At 39.4% G+C, this 16,029-nt stretch overlaps 1 protein-coding gene across 4 annotated transcripts in view; it reads right to left on the bottom strand.

Annotated features, from left to right (window-relative positions):
- Window positions 1-781: 781 nt before the first annotated feature.
- The window catches only part of ZBTB11 (zinc finger and BTB domain containing 11), a 31,478-nt gene continuing 16,230 nt past the window's right edge, over window positions 782-16,029 (bottom strand). For 3 of the 4 annotated variants that reach the window (XM_006098360.3, XM_023762102.1, XM_023762101.1), the window contains exons 6-11: window positions 8,869-9,114; window positions 7,568-7,712; window positions 6,398-6,515; window positions 4,514-4,672; window positions 4,225-4,400; window positions 782-3,090 (exon numbers count right to left, since the gene is read on the bottom strand). In XM_006098360.3, the coding sequence (XP_006098422.2) occupies window positions 2,567-3,090; window positions 4,225-4,400; window positions 4,514-4,672; window positions 6,398-6,515; window positions 7,568-7,712; window positions 8,869-9,114 (1,368 nt within the window). In that variant the 3' untranslated portion in view covers window positions 782-2,566. The remainder of the gene's footprint in view (window positions 3,091-4,224; window positions 4,401-4,513; window positions 4,673-6,397; window positions 6,516-7,567; window positions 7,713-8,868; window positions 9,115-16,029) is intronic. The other variant, XM_023762100.1, reaches the window with a different exon arrangement.

Raw genomic sequence — 16,029 nt, 5'->3', positions numbered from 1 at the left:
GAGAGGGAAAGACAGAGAGAAACAGATGTGAGAGAGACACATTGATTGGTTGACTCCTACATGTGCCCTGACCAAGGGGAAGCCTGCAACTGCGGTATGTGCCCTTGACTGAAATTGAACCTGGAACCTTTTGGTCCACAGGCCGATGCTCTACATTGAGCCAAACTGGCTAACACAGTTAATTCATTTCTATTGACAATACATACACATCAGTGACAGCAATGATACAAACTGCTTAGTAGCAGCAGTAGTAACCAATTATTTTTAAAAATGTATTTTTATTGATTTGAGAGAGGAAGGGATAGAAACATCGATGAGAAACAATGGCTGCCTCCTGAACGATGCCCCCTGCTGGGGATCGAGCCCACAACCCAGGCATGTGCCCTTGACCAGAATCAAACCCGGGACCCTTCAGTCCACAGGCCAACGCTCTATCCACTGATCCAAACCAGCTAGGACAGTAACAAGCAAATTTAACCAGGGGATACCCACACAGTTTGGGGAAAGTCATCTGACAACAAAGCATTTCTAAAAAGAAATCCTTATAAATATAGAAGTTCCCTAAATGATAATATAAACTGTATTTTTGGAAATTTAACACTGGTTTCTACATGCAATTTATGTAATTCTACACATTTGAATTATCCAAAGTTGACAATCACACTAAATTTTGTGATTAGATTATGTTTAAGAGCAAGAAGTTTTAGTATTATGTGTTCCCCAAATGGTTCTTTTTTAATGTGTTCAATTCCTCTTCCCTTTAAAAAATAGATTAACTTGGTAACAGATAAAATAACAGCAACTGATTTATGAATTGAAAATAGTGACCAGCTCAACTCCAAAGCTTATGCTTTTAAACAAGATTCAACATCTTTTATTTACATGTTTATGACATACATCAATGGCCATATACAATTAACTAAATCTAATAACAATGGTGGGAATGAAACATAAAAGACACAATTTCAAATTTTAGTCAGGTTGAAATACATTTTCACTAACCAAAAGATACAATAAACAAACAGCCATAATAAGAGTTATAGATTGTGTGTCAATTCACTTAAAACTGAAAGTCAGCCACACAACTATTAAAATAATGGGAAATTTGCGAATACAAATATTACATATGCAAGTATAATGCATGCATGGCATCACATTAATTCTTTATCTATGAAGCCATTTTTAAAGTGAACTGGATAAGTATCTTAATATATGTACATCAAGGCACATTATTTTCCTGTGCTTTAGGAATGATTTACATATGATTTGCTTATAATCTTAATTTTATACCTTATATTAGCTTTTAATACTTAAATGTTTGATTTTAACAATTATAGCTTGAGTGGTAGTTTCCCAGAGGAGAGAAATGGTTATTTTGAAAATCAGAAAATAAAAAAATAAGATAGCTTAAGGTGGGAATTTAAAAATCAAAAACACAAATTAATTTAAATCTCAGGTAACTTTTTATAATAATATACTTTCAAAAATTTGGTGGACCATAATTACTTTAAGTAGTATACTATAATGAGAACGGAATTGAAGACTTTTCAATATTCTGAAGTTACTGTACAATTAATTTATATGATATCAACAGGACCACCATAGATGCCCACATTGTAATCCTATTTCTAAATTGCAGTTTTTCAACAAAATTGAACAATTAAACATGATACAAAAAAAAACAAAAACAAAAGGGGAGGGGAAGAGAGAAAACAACAAACAAAAGAGAACATGATACAAAAGCTGCAAACAAACCAAACCTAGTTTTAACTTGTTCATTTTTCAGCAAAAGAATTAGTTTTTTTCCACACCCCACCCCCGCCCATGTATTGTTATCCAGGAGAAATGTTTTTATCAACAGAGCTTAATAACAGTATTCTTTGTTTTATGGTCTTTTACTTGCCTTGAAGAGAGAGTATAGTAAGGCTTTAATAGGCATTTCATGCATTTTAATGGCATATTTAAAATTAGCTATTCATTTAAAGGTGCCCCATATAGATAAGTATACTGTGCAAACTTGATTACAATATGTAACTCATTAAGTGCTTTAAATAAAATAAAGAATCCCTGACTTATAAGGGCTTAAAATAAATAGTAAATCAAGAATCACAGATTTGAAGCATTTAAAAAATGTAATATACCTATTCATCTGACTAAAATGCTTTATATTAGAATTTTAAATCTATAAAAAGGCAAATGAAATCACAAGTCTTCTATATTTTGAGAACAAAAGAGAAGAAAAGCTTACTGGTGCAGCCTTTTAAACTCAAAGTATATAATAATGTCAAAATGCAAATGAAACTGTACAGTTTTTCATTAACTATAATCCTTTACACACATTAATTCATAAAAAGTATACCGTGATAAACCACTGCCATGAAACAGATATTTTCAGTTTCTTTACAGTAAATGGACTTTAGCTGGACAAACCAATCAGAAATGTTAAAACATCATCAAACAGCCCAGAATCTTCACATACAAAGTCTAGGTAGAGAGTCACATAGTATTGTAAACAAATGTTCTGAGTTCAGTATACATGAGATGTCACTTTTTAAAATTTCCATTACTATATTCCTTCTGCTTCTGAAATATGTGCCACCTCTACTTCAACAGTTTGAATAGCTTCTGCAACTTCAGATAACTTCTGTCCTTGCTGTTGTGCCAACACATAATTAACCACCTGCATAATACTTTGGTCAGAGAGTGTAGATACAGATGGATACTCTTCAGTAGCTGCAACGGCTTCAAGAGCTTCCATAGTTTCTCCTGTCACTACCACAGTCTCAAGTTCTTGAGGATCGCTGCTTTCCTGTTCATGAATGTCTGCTGTTACGATGCTAACAGCATGCTCCACTTGAGTTCCTTGGTTATGAAACTGAAGGGTATCTTTTTCCAGCATAATTTTGCAAGGCACATAATCTCTGTGGAATTTAGTCATATGTTTTCGAAGTGTCCGAGCATCTATGTAGGCTTCGCTGCACACAGGGCAAACATAGGGCCGTTCACCAGTATGTGTTCTGACATGGCGTTTTAGAGATCGGGCATCAGCCCAAGCTACTCCACATGTTAAGCACTCAAATGGCTTAACTCCTATTAAAAAAAGAGAGAAGAGATGTGTGTGTGTGGTGAGGTGTGCAAGTACCAAAATATATTAAAGTTGCCTGATAAATAATGCTTTTATTAAAATACAGTAGTCCATAAGTCTTTCTATCTTAACTATGGCAATTTTTAAAAAAATATATTTTATTGATATTTTACAGAGAGGAAGGGAGAGGGATAGAGAGCTAGAAACATCAATGAGAGAAACATCGATCAGCTGCCTCCTGCACACTCCCTACTGGGGATGTGCCCGCAACCAAGGTACATGCCCTTGACCGGAATCGAACCTGGGACCCTTGAGTCTGCAGGCTGATGCTCTATCCACTTAGCCAAACCGGTTAGGGTGGCAATTTTTAATTTAGGACCTAATGGTTTACCTTAGAATAAACGAGATTCTGTAGAATAATATAAGAAGTGCACATGAATAGAAGTTACTGAGAGGCAATTCTGAGTTTCTGTGCAAGGTCTCACTTGACCTTCACAGCAATCCTATAATCCTAGAATAAGAAAACAGAGGCATGGCTCAGTGGTTGAGCATCGACCTATGAACCAGGAGGGGACATGCCCGGGTTGTGGGTGCAGGAGGCAGCCAATCAATGATTTTCTCTCACCATTGATGCTTCTATATTTAAAAAAAGAAAAGAGCCCTAACCGGTTTGGCTCAGTGGATAGAGCGTCGGCCTGCGGACTGAAGGGTCCCAGGTTCGATTCCGGTCAAGGGCAAGTACCTTGGTTGCGGGCACATACCCAGTGGGGAGTGTGCAGGAGGCAGCTGATCGATGTTTCTCTCTCATCGATGTTTCTAACTCTCTATCCCTCTCCCTTCCTCTCTGTAAAAAATCAATAAAATATATATTTTTTAAAAAATAAAATAAAATAAATAAATAAAGAAAATAAAACAGGCTCCAAGTAGTCCATGAAAATGTTGATAGAGAATATTAAGCTATGTTAGATACTCAGGTTCAGAATCACCTCTATCAGTTGAAAAAAACTTCTATGATATGGAATACATCTCTTATCAAGGAAGGTGAGGTAATAAACAAGAGGGTTGATAAAAGGAGGATCAGTATTGGATTGTCTTTTATTCTCTATATATTTACCTATATTATATAGCTATATAGTTACCTTCATGATTGTTCATGTGTCTCCTATACTCTCTCAGTTGAGTGAATTTTCTTCCACATCTTTCACACACCCGTTCTAGGTTTTGCTTTGCTCTTCCTTTTTTCCCATGGGTAGCTTTCTTTACATGCCTTCTGAACAATGCTTTTTCATAAAATTCTTTGCCACATATATTACATCTAAAATGGGGGGAAAAATTAAAAGCATCAGCATCCATAAGAATTAATCCAAGTATAGGTGTGTGAAAAAAAAAAAACTATATATATTTCGGATCCTCCTCAGATTTACTCACCTGTAAGGTTCAGTGACAGAATGAGACTTCACATGGGAATACCAATCTTTCTTCCAACTATAGCACTTATCACAATATTGGCACTGGAATGGCTTCACACCAAGATGTTTGTTCATGTGCTGACGAAGATCTCTAGCTTCAAAGAAACTTTTTTCACATCTGCAATAATAAAATTCAACCACCCAATTGGATCATCATATTATTCTGTTAAAACAAGCTTCCAAGAATTTAGTATATTCTTGGGTTTCTAGAACTCCACAAAATGATCCCAATTTAAGACAAAAGAGTTCACTAGTACTCTAACCCTGTAATAAGGCTGCAGGATGTTAAGTTCTTTTGGCCCTACCTAGAAACTTTTTAGAAAGAATCATGTAGACCTCCCAAAGGTTACTAGAGAGTACATATACTTTTTGTCTCCTCCTCAGTCCCATCTGATCTCCTCCTTTACCATCTCCCATTCTCTCTCCATGTGTTGGGAGTAGCCCTCACATTAACTGTAAGGATGGAGCAACTGACTCAGCCTGTCAACTGGAGGAAAAATGCTTTGGGGAATAGGGGCTTTGAAAAACTCTCATGTATTCCTGGGAATCTAGAAGTCCACACACTTTCTCAGGGCTGTGCACACACTCAGGAAAGACCTGAAAAGGCCCTAAGCCAGGGGTGGGCAAACTTTTTGACTCGAAGGCCACAATGGGTTCTTAAACTGGACCGGAGGGCCGGAACAAAAGCATGGATGGAGTGTTTGTGTGAACTAATATAAATTCAAAGTAAACATCATTACATAAAAGGGTATGGTCTTTTTTTTTTTCAGTTTTATTCATTTCAAACAGGCCGGATCTGGCCCGCGGGCCGTAATTTGCCCACGGCTGCCCTAAGCTCTCACCTCTGGCTGACTCTGCACAAACAGGAACAGCAAGCCAAGACACAGTTGTGAACTGCCTGGCTGAGTGCTGAAGGCATTCTGTCATTAGGAAGTGGAATGCTGGCCAGCTGGTGTGGTTCAGTGGTTGAGCATCAACCCATAAACCAGGATATCACAGTTCAATTCCTGGTCAGGGCACACGCCCGGGTTGTGGGCTTGATCCCTAGTAAGGGGTGTGCAGGAGGGGCCAGATCGGTGCCCACGCCTGTGGTTACACCCCCACCCACAGACAGCCCAGCAGGAAGAAGCCAGAGGCAGCTTTGCAACCCATGCCACTCTGCATGAAGGAGATGACCCCGATGCTCGATGCCAGGAGGCCATTTAGAAACCAGGAGAGGAAGGCTGTCTCATGTGCCTTCTGGAGTACCCAGGTGCCTATGGTCCAGCTTGGACACGGGATGGGCAGGAGGGGCCCTGACTGGGGGGCAGGCCCCCTGGACCTCTGGCTCCAGGGCTGTGGCAGCAGTGACCCCCATAAGCATAGTCGGGCCAGGTGGGCAGCCTAAATCATCTTAAATGGGGATTTGCATGGTATGTGATTTATATCTAAATAAAACTTTTAAAAATAATAAGTAGAAATATCTAGGCAAAAAAGGAATTAAAATCAAGAAGAAACATATAACAGTTTAATATTATTTTGAAATATTTTCTTTTTTCTCCAGCTTTATTGAGGTATAATTGACAAAAAAAATTTAAAGATATTTAAAGTATACATGATGATAATTTGATATATGTATACTACATTGTGAAAGGATTCCCTCCATCTAGTTAATTAGCATATCTAACCCCTTGGATACACGTGTGTGTGTGTAAGTTCTACTCTCTTAGCAAATTTCAACTATACAATGCAGGTGGTTATCAACTACAGCCACCTCAAATATTTTTTTCTGAAAACAACTTTCAAACAAACCTAGCACGAACATAAGGAAATTAATTGAATGGTTCACCCATTACACACTTACTGAGTACAGTGATAGCCTCGAACCTCAGGCTTTGGCTGGTGCTTCTTTTGGTGCTTGCTGAGTCCAGAGCCCCTGTGAAAAGACTTTCCACAAACTGAGCAATGGTACTTGGACTCTCCTATAAAAATAAAACCATGTCACAAATCCAACAATCATGTGCTCTTCCAATAGAATATCTTATTTCATATTTCAGAGGTTATTTTATCTAAGGGACACGGAAGATAAAACATTTGGCAGCCACCTTCTAAGAATAACAACAAACCACATAAAAATCCCTATTTCCTCTCAACTACAGTGCTAGCAAAGCTACTGCTAGCCCAAGAATGTGCTACACTTCATAGTCATCTGGAATGTAATAGTAAGAGTTGAACACAAGTTCTAGAGGAGATATCTACCCTTCATCAGCCATTTCCACATAACTGCTTTGAGCATTTGAAAATAAGCATTTGTAAAATAAAAATTCTAATGAAATTATAAGACACATAGCATGTTGACAGTTACATCTGCCTACTGCGTAACTTTTTAAAAGCATGTCCATTTCTTTAGGTGCCTCCATCTAAATTACACATGATTTGCCCGGCTGGTGTAGCTCAGTGGTTGAGCATCAACCTATGAACCAGGAGGTCATGGTTCGATTCCTGGTCAGGGCACATGCCCAGGTTGCTGGCTCAATCCCCAAAGTGGGGTGTGCAGAGAGATCAATGATTCTCTCTCATCACTGATGTCTCTATCTCTCTCTCTTTCTCCCTTCCTCTCTGAAATCAATAAAAATATATTTAAAAAGTAAATAAATTACACATGATTTAATATTCAGTAATTATTTTTCTATACTGAGGGAAACAATGAATATTTTTACACAAATAAGATAGCTCTAAAACTAGATTTAAGAAGATCTTTTAGCTATACTCTCATTAATGAAAGATTGCACACATATAGCCATCAGTATATCAATATAATTTCTGAAATAATCACAGCATAATCAATATAACAGTAAACTAGTAGTATATAATATGCACAGAGTAGGTTTAAAGTAGGTTTACAGTTGTTCCTATGGAAAATAATATAGTAATTAATAAATAATAATACAAGAATAAACTCTTCCCCATGCTCACAATTATAAACCTACTTTTGTCCCACTCAGGAATTATGTCAATATAAATTCCTCATTACCTGTGTGAATACTCATATGTTCTTGAAGACTCCGTTTGGTAACAAATGACTTAACACATAGTTCACACTGGAACTGCTTTTGTGATTGATGGAGACTCTGGTGTAATTTTAGACCATGCTTGTAGATGAAAGTCTTTCCACAGACCTAAGACAGCACAGGTATTTAAAACAGTAAAACAGAAACGCAGATAGAAGCTGTTTCTGAAGAATGAAGACAGAGAAACCTGTATGCCACTTTAAATTAAAAATTTAAATTTTAAACAAAATAACAAAGTGAAAGTTGAAACAAACGCCAAAGATATTAGCTGGTTGATCTTCTGATTCCGAAATGTTGCTATTTTTCTTATACCCATGTGATCACTGGCAGAGTTCAAAGCAGTACAAAAAAAACCTTATGCTGTCCTTGAGAGATTAAGCAGTATCTAAGCTATATTAAAAGAGATATGGGAGCTCAATAAAATATATATATACGAATTTCCTGCTACACCAACTAGAACAGTGCTTCTCAAACTCTGTGATGAACTAGTCTCTCCTCCCCTCTCCCAGGCCACCGCAATCCACTGGGGAAGAGATTTTGTTAAATACAATAAAAATGTCACAACAATGTCAAATTGCCATAACAGTTTTTAAAAGCTTATTCTCATTTCTGTAGTTATCTTCCATAGACCACACATTTGATAGTGCTATACTAGAAGACCAGAGGCCAAATTAATACTTAGTTTGACAATTGACCCTATGTTGATAACTATTGAATCTGGATGAAGGGTACATAGGACCTCTTTTATTCTCTTGTATTGTATTCTCATATAACAAAAAGCTAAAACAAAACAAAAAACGAGAGAGAGAGAGAGAGAATAGTCTAAAGTTGGCTAATCACAGAATTATTTACTTAGGAGTCATATTTTGACATTTGTACCCTCAGTCCTCCTCAACACTAGCGGATACACAGCGCACACAGGATTTTGCTAAGATTTGTCTAAACCCTGGGTTCCTTTTGAGTCCAGATTAGTCCTGCTGAAGGTTAAGGGATGACTGGGATGATGATTCTCACCCAATACATCCCCTGAGTCTTAAGGAATTCCATGAACATCCTAAATAGATTCATTTCAAATTACAATAAGTTAAACAACAAATTAAAGAACACAATTAGGAATCACCCTTTACCTAGACAACAAACTAAAAAAGTCATAGAATTCCTTGTGACATTTTTTAAGAGTAAGGGTGACTCCAGAATCAACCAGTCTTATCACCACTTAAATTCCAATCTTCTTTACGTAACAAAATAAATGTTATGGCTTTACCTGGCATGCATGTGGCTTTACACCAGTGTGCTTTAACATATGTATTCGAAGAGAATATAATTTAGGTAATGTCCTTCCACATATGGAACATATAAATTCTCGTTTGGTTCTGCCCTTCTCAGACGATGTTCCTGATGCCTCATTAGATGTGAAATTGGAAGATGATGAAGAGGGTGCAACTTTTCTGGTATGTCGAATAAGGTGTGCTCTCAAGGAGGCACTGTACTGAAACTGTTTTTTACACAGCTAAAAGAAAAAGTAAACAAAATTCTGTCTAAATGTAATTTCATTACAAATGTTAAGTGAAACTTGACTCATATGTCAACTTCCCATTTCTATGTTACAATTACATAAATCAATAAACACATAGACTATGTAAAAGACAATATGCTAGGTACCAGATTATAAAGATGCAAAGGGTAAGGCCCAGCCTCTACTCTGGAGAGGTTTATAATCCAGCCACAGAAACAGGATTTATATGTAAATAAAGGTAAAATATTTAAGAAGGAGTAATCTGAACAATAAAGGCCTCACTGAGGCGGATAGGTCTGTTTTGAAGAAATTGTAGGACAGAGACAAAGACTGAAGAATGCTATCATTATAGGAGTATTAATAGTTGTTAGGTAGAGCAAAAATAGGGGTTTGAAAAAATAGAAAAATAAAACTGTGATGGTCGTTGGATATTATCCAGTAGTTACTGGGGATTCATGAAATCAAAGTTACATATTCTCATCATTTACAAAACTTATTTTTTTAAGCATTGTTTTTTAAAAATATATTTTTATTGATTTCAGAGAGAAAGAGAGAGGGGGAGAGAGATAGAAATATCAATGATGAGAGAGAATCATTGATTGGCTGCCTCCTGCACGCCCCACACTGGGAACTGAGCCCACAACCCGGGCATGTGCCTCTGACCGGAACTGAATCCAGGGCCCCTCGGCCTGCAGGCTGATGTTCCATCCACTGAGCCAAACTGGCCAGGGTTACAAAACTTATTGTTAAAAAAATAAATAAAACTCGTCTCTTGATCCACTACCTCTTTCACTTGTTTTTTGTTTGCTTACTCTCTCATGATGCTTATCTTTATAACTCCAAGTAACAGGAATAACAGACGATGACACTCTCCCTTAACCCCCCTCTCTACACATATGCAAATCCTTCACATTATCCTACTCTCTCAATATTATAATTTTTATTAGATCTAATTCAGTGTTTACATTATTTGGATGGTGTAAATGTTATTACACCTGGACCATATAGTACACTATGATTCTCTTTCCTTTTTGTTTTCTGTTTTGCTTACTGCTCTGTATTTACTGCTAATTCATCATTAAACCCTTTCCCCAAATGTCTACTGAGAGGAGATTTAAAACACATCATCTTGAATTAACAAAAAACCAAACAAAATATTTAGCCCTAGCTGGTTTGGCTCAAGGGTTAGAGCATTGGTCCGCGGACTAAAGGGTTGAATATTCGATTCTGGTTAAGGGCACGTACTTCGTACTTCGGTTGTAGGCTGATACCTTTTCCCGGTGGGGGTGCATGCAGCAGGCAACCAATTTATGTTTCTCTCTTTCTGTCGCTCCCCCCCCCTCAAAACAAACAAACAAACAAACAAAACCAATGGAAAAAATATCCTCCGGTGAGGATGAACAAACACATCATCTTATCGGCGATCTCTATCTATCAAAGCACTATGCCCCGTTTCCTGCACTTGGACTCTAGAACTGGACCTCGTTTCCCATGTCTTGCTCATTTTAGTGAAACACCTCTGTCAACAGCTTCCTGAGAAAGGGAGTTTGGGAGGTAAAATGTCTGGAAATGTCCTATTCTACCATCAGAAATAACTGACGGTTTGACTGGCTATAGATTCCAAGTTAGAAATAATTTCTCTATTCTCTACATCCTTATATATGATAAATTGCTTGCGTCCATTTCATTTAGCTCTTCCTGGAGAGTTCTCCTGTTCTTTCATTTGGGACATGTTTCTTTGTCTCCCCACTTTGGCTGCACAAAATACCACGTGCAGACGTGCACGTACAGTGCGACTGAAACTTCGTGGCCCATGTGCAGAAGTCGGTATTTTGTGGAAGAGCCACACTCAAGGGGCCAAAGAGCCACATGTGGCTCGCGAGCCGTGGTTTGCCGAGCTGCAGTTTGCCGACTACTGTCCTAGCTCATAGGTTGATGCTCAACCACTGAGTCACACCAAGTGGGCAATTATGAAATTTTATAATATACTAGAGGACTGGTACATGAAATTCGTGTAAATTTGTGCACTGGGGTGGAGGGAGTCCCTCAGCCCGGCCTGTGTCCTCTTGTAATCCATGACCCCTCGGGGGATGTCAGGCCTAAACCAGCAGTTGGACATCTCTCTCGCAATCGAGGGCCATCTGTGGGATGACCGGTGGGTGGGGTGATTGGAGGGCCACGCTGGCACCTGCCTTGGCTGGCTGCCTGGTGCTGCCCGCTGTCCAGGTCTGCCCCCCAATCGCCACCGCCAGTCGCCTCCCTCTCAGTACAGGGCAGCTCCTGTGTTGAGCGTCTGCCCCCTGGTGGTCAGTGCACATCACAGCAACTGGTTGTTCTGCCAATCATTCCGTAGTTTGGTCAATTTGCATATTAAGGTTTTATTATATAGAATATTGATATAGGTTTATTTTCATCTATGACTCTGGGCATTCAACCTATCCTTTAACAAGAAAACTTCTATACTTAAGCTCTGAAATTTTTCTTTATTGCACCAATGATTTCCTTTTCTTCATGTTCTTTTTTTGAAATTATGTGGATACTATATATCTTAGACCGATCCCCTAAATGTTTCTCACTTCCATTTTCTAACTCATCTTTTTGCATTATTTTCTGAGAGATTTAGTAAATTCTATTTCCCAACTTTTCTGAGATTTTTATATTTATTATATATTTATTCCTAATAAGCTCTCTCGTTCTCTTAATGTGCCCTTTTAAAAATATAGTGTGTGGCCCAAGCTGGTTTTGCTCAGTGGATAGAGTGTCGGCCTGCAGACCAAAGGGTCCCAAGTTTGATTCTAGTCAAGGGCATGTACCTCGGTTGCAGGCTCCTCCCCAGCCTGGGCCCTGGTTGGGGTATGTGCAGGAGGCAACCAATCGATGTGTTTCTCTCACATCGATATTTCTGTCTTTTTCTCTTCCACTCTCTTTAAAAATCAATGGAGCCGTAACCAGTTTAGCTCAGTGGATAGAGCGTTGGCCTGCGGACTGAAAGGTCCCAGGTTCGATTCTGGTCAAGGGCATGTACCTTGGTTGCGGGCACATCCCCAGTAGGAGGTGTGCAGGAGGCAGCTGATCGATGTTTCTCTCTCATTGATGTTTCTAACTCTCTATCTCTCTCTCTTCCTCTCTGTAGAAAATCAATAAAATATATTTAAAAAAAATAAAAATCAATGGAAAAATATCCTCAGGTGAAGATTAAAAATAAATAAATAAACAAATAAAAAATATAGTATCTGGTTATTGTTTCATTGATGTAACTTTTTCATTTATTTCTGATGTCATACTTTGTAATTTGTTTTTTGGGAGGTGATAAGATTTCATTTTCTTACATTTTTTTCTTTATTGTTGGCACTATTACACATGTCCCCCATTTTCCTTCATCCACCCAGCGCCCCCCACCCCCGGCCTTCATATTGTTGTCAGTGTTCATGGGCTATGCATATATGTTCTTTGGCTAATCTCTTACATAATTTACACCTCCATGAATTTTCTGTAACTACCAATTTGTACTTCTAAATCCCTTCACCTTTTTCCCCCTTCTTCTTTTTAAAAAACCTTTAGCCTGGCCGGCGTGGCTCAGTGGTTGCGTGTCAACCTAGGAGTTCACATGCCTGGGTTGTGGGCTCAATCCCTAGTGGGGCGTGCAGGAGGCAGCCGATCAATGATTCTCTCTCATCATTTATATTTCTATCTCTCCCTTCCTCTCTGAAATAAATAAAAAATATATTAAAAATAAAATAAAGAAGACCCTTTAACATTTCATATAATAGTAGTTTGGTGGTGATCAACTCCTTTAGCTTTTTCTTGTCTGAGAAGCTCTGTATATGTCCTCAATTCTAAATGATAGCTTTCCTGGGTAATCCTGGTTGTTAATTCCTTGCTTTTCTTCACTTTGACTATTTCTTGCCAGTCCCTTCTGGCCTGCAATGTTTATGCTGAGAAATCTGTTGACAGGCATATGGGGAAGCTCCCTTGTAGGTAACTAACTGCTGAACTCTTGCTGCTTTTAAGATTCTCTCTTTGGCCTACCTGGTGTGGCTCAGCGGTTGAGCATCGACCCAGGAACCACAGTTCCATTTCTGGTCATATCACACACCCAGGTGTAGGCTCGATCCCCAGTAGGGGACGTGCAGGCAGCAACTGATCAATGTTTCCCTCTCATCGATGTTTCTCTCTCCACCTCCCTTTCTCTCTCTAAGATATTCAATAAAAACATTTAAAAACAATTTAGCTCTAAAAAAAAAGATTCTTAGTCTTTTTTTGCATTTTACTTGTGTCTTGGTGTGGGCCACTTTGGGTTCATCTTGTTTGGGACTCTCTGTACTTCCTGGACTTGTATGTCTATTTCCTTCACCAGGTTAGGGAAGTTTTCTATCATTATTTTTTCAAATAGATATTCAATTTCTTGTTCTCTTTCTCCTTCTGGCACCCCCATGATGCAAATGCCAATGTGCCTGATGTTGTCCCAGAGGTTCCTTACACTATCTTCATATTTCTGAAATCTTTTCTCTTTTTGCTGTTCCGATTGGGTGTTTTTTGCTTCCGTGTGTTCCAAATCACTTATTTGATTCTCATTGTGATCTAACCTACTATTGATTTCTTGTAAATTATTCTTCATTCCAGTTATGTATCCTTCATTTCTGACTGTTTCCTTTTTATGGTTTCTATGTCCTTTTTCATGCTGTTGAAGTTCTCACTAAGTTCTTACAAGTTCTCACTAAGTACCTTGAGCATCATTATAACCATTTTCAAAAAACTCTACATCTGGTAGTTTTCTTGCCTCCATTTCATTTAATTCTTTTTTTGGAGATTTTTCCTATTTTCATTTGGAACCTGTTTCTTTGTCTCCTTATTTTGGATGCTTCCCCATGTTTGTTTCTATTTATTAGGTAGAGCTGCTATATCTCCTGTACTTAGTAGAATGGCCTTATATAGTAAGCATCCTCCAGTCACCCGAGTTGGGTGCTCTAAGTATGCCCCTCTGTGGGCTGTGTGCACTGTCCCATTATAATTGAGCTTTGATTGCTGTTGGCATCACTGGGAGGGAATGACACCCAGGACAATCGGCTGTGAGGACTAGCTGCTGTGCACAAGTCAACCTTACAGAGCAGGACCTCCTTCAGTGGGGCTTTGGTGCTCACTGATTGCCCCCTTTGAGTGTGTCTCTCACAGAGGTGGTAGGGTTATAATCAGGTATGGTCTGAAGCTGTCCAACAAATGCACTGGCTGTGGTGCTACGTCAACCATCATCTATGCCCTGCTTGGGGCATAGTTACAGAGAGATCTGCAGGTGGCTGCTACTTGTGTTGGCCTTGGAGATGCCCAAGAGAGACCAAACTGTGAACCAAGGCAGGCTGCAGCTAGTGATGGGCCTGTGGCACTTAGCAAGAGGCATGGACTATGTAGAGGCTGCTTGAGAGTTTTCAGGAAAGTCTGAAGCAGGAGGCAAGAGGGGTCAGTTGTATGGAAAAGCCACTGGAAATGGCTTGGATGGGCCTGAAGGTTGGGTGAAGGGAGCCTTAAGGAATCACCAGGGCAGGGCAAACAGTGTGAGCCAGGTTGATGGAGTCTCAGATATGATGCCTATCTGTCAGCTCTATGGGTGTGGGGAACTCTACCAATACTTTTGTCTGACAGAAAACTCTCATCCTGGTGCCAAAAAAGAAAAGTAAGTTCCTCCCTGTATATCCCTGGTTCCTTTCAAGCTGCTGCCCCAGCACTGGAGCTCAGAGAAAGTGAGTCTGAGTCTGAGTTCAGACCCTTTAAGAGGAACTGCTTGGGATTCTGGCAGCCTTCCATTCCACTCAGCCACACTCCCCGCCCCCCACCCCACCCCACCCCCCGCCCTGGTTTTTATAGCCAGTTCTCTTTCTGGCACTGGAATCCTGGGTTGGGTATCTGGTTGAGGCTGGGACCGCTTACTCCTCAGGGGGGACCTCTGCAGCCAAGATATCCCTCCCAATTTTACTTATTCATTTTTAAAGAATAGTTTATTGATTTTTTAAAAAAAAATATGTTTTATTGATTTTTCAAAGAGAGGAAGGGAGAGGGATAGAGAGTTAGAAACATCGATGAGAGAGAAACATTGATCAGCTGCCTCCTGCACACTCCCTACTGGGGATGTGCCTGCAACCAAGGTACATGCCTTTGACCGGAATCGAACCTGGGACCCTTCAGTCCGCAGGCCGACGCTCTATCCCCTGAGCCAAACCGGTTAGGGCTATTGATTTTTTAAAGAGAGAGGAAGGAAGAAGAGAGAAACATTGATGGGAGAGCAACATTGATCTGCCATCTCCTACACACCCCCTACCAGGGGTCAAGCCCACAACCCAGGCATGTACCCTGCCGAAGACTCAAACCAGAAACCTCTTGGTGCAGGGATGATGCCCAACCGAGCCACACCAGCCAGGCCATCCTTCCTGATTTAAAACTCCCACATGTGGGTGTGAGACCAGCCTGTTCTGCATCTCTGTCCCTCCTCTCAATCTTGAGGTGGCTTCTTCTTTAAATCCCTAGTTGTAGGACTTCTATTCAGCTAGATTTCAGGGGGTTCTGAATGATGGTTGTTCTTTATTTTTGATGTGGGTGTGGAAGGACTCAAGTAACATACTTACCTACCATCTTCACTGGAAGTCGGGGTTTTTTTTTAAATTTGTGTAAGTTTTCTTCTCTCTGCGTAGTCTTGGATTCCTCAAAGTTGTTTTCCTCTTGAAATGTTTATCATGAGTCTGATTATCCCTGGTGTCCATTCACATTTCAGAATAAGATGTTAAAAAGATCGACTGGAATTTCTGTGTAAGTGGGGGAGTGGGTTGTCACCCACAGGCTTTAGTTAGAAGTATCTTTAGGTCTTTTGTTTATGGGCTTTGGATTTCTCATCTCTGAAGTCTTTTTGCTTTCAAGTTAAAT

Source organism: Myotis lucifugus, unplaced genomic scaffold, assembly GCF_000147115.1.
Source record: "Myotis lucifugus unplaced genomic scaffold, Myoluc2.0 scaffold_231, whole genome shotgun sequence".
Classification (NCBI taxonomy): Eukaryota; Metazoa; Chordata; class Mammalia; order Chiroptera; family Vespertilionidae; genus Myotis; species Myotis lucifugus.
This window is presented reverse-complemented; position numbering and strand designations above follow the sequence as displayed.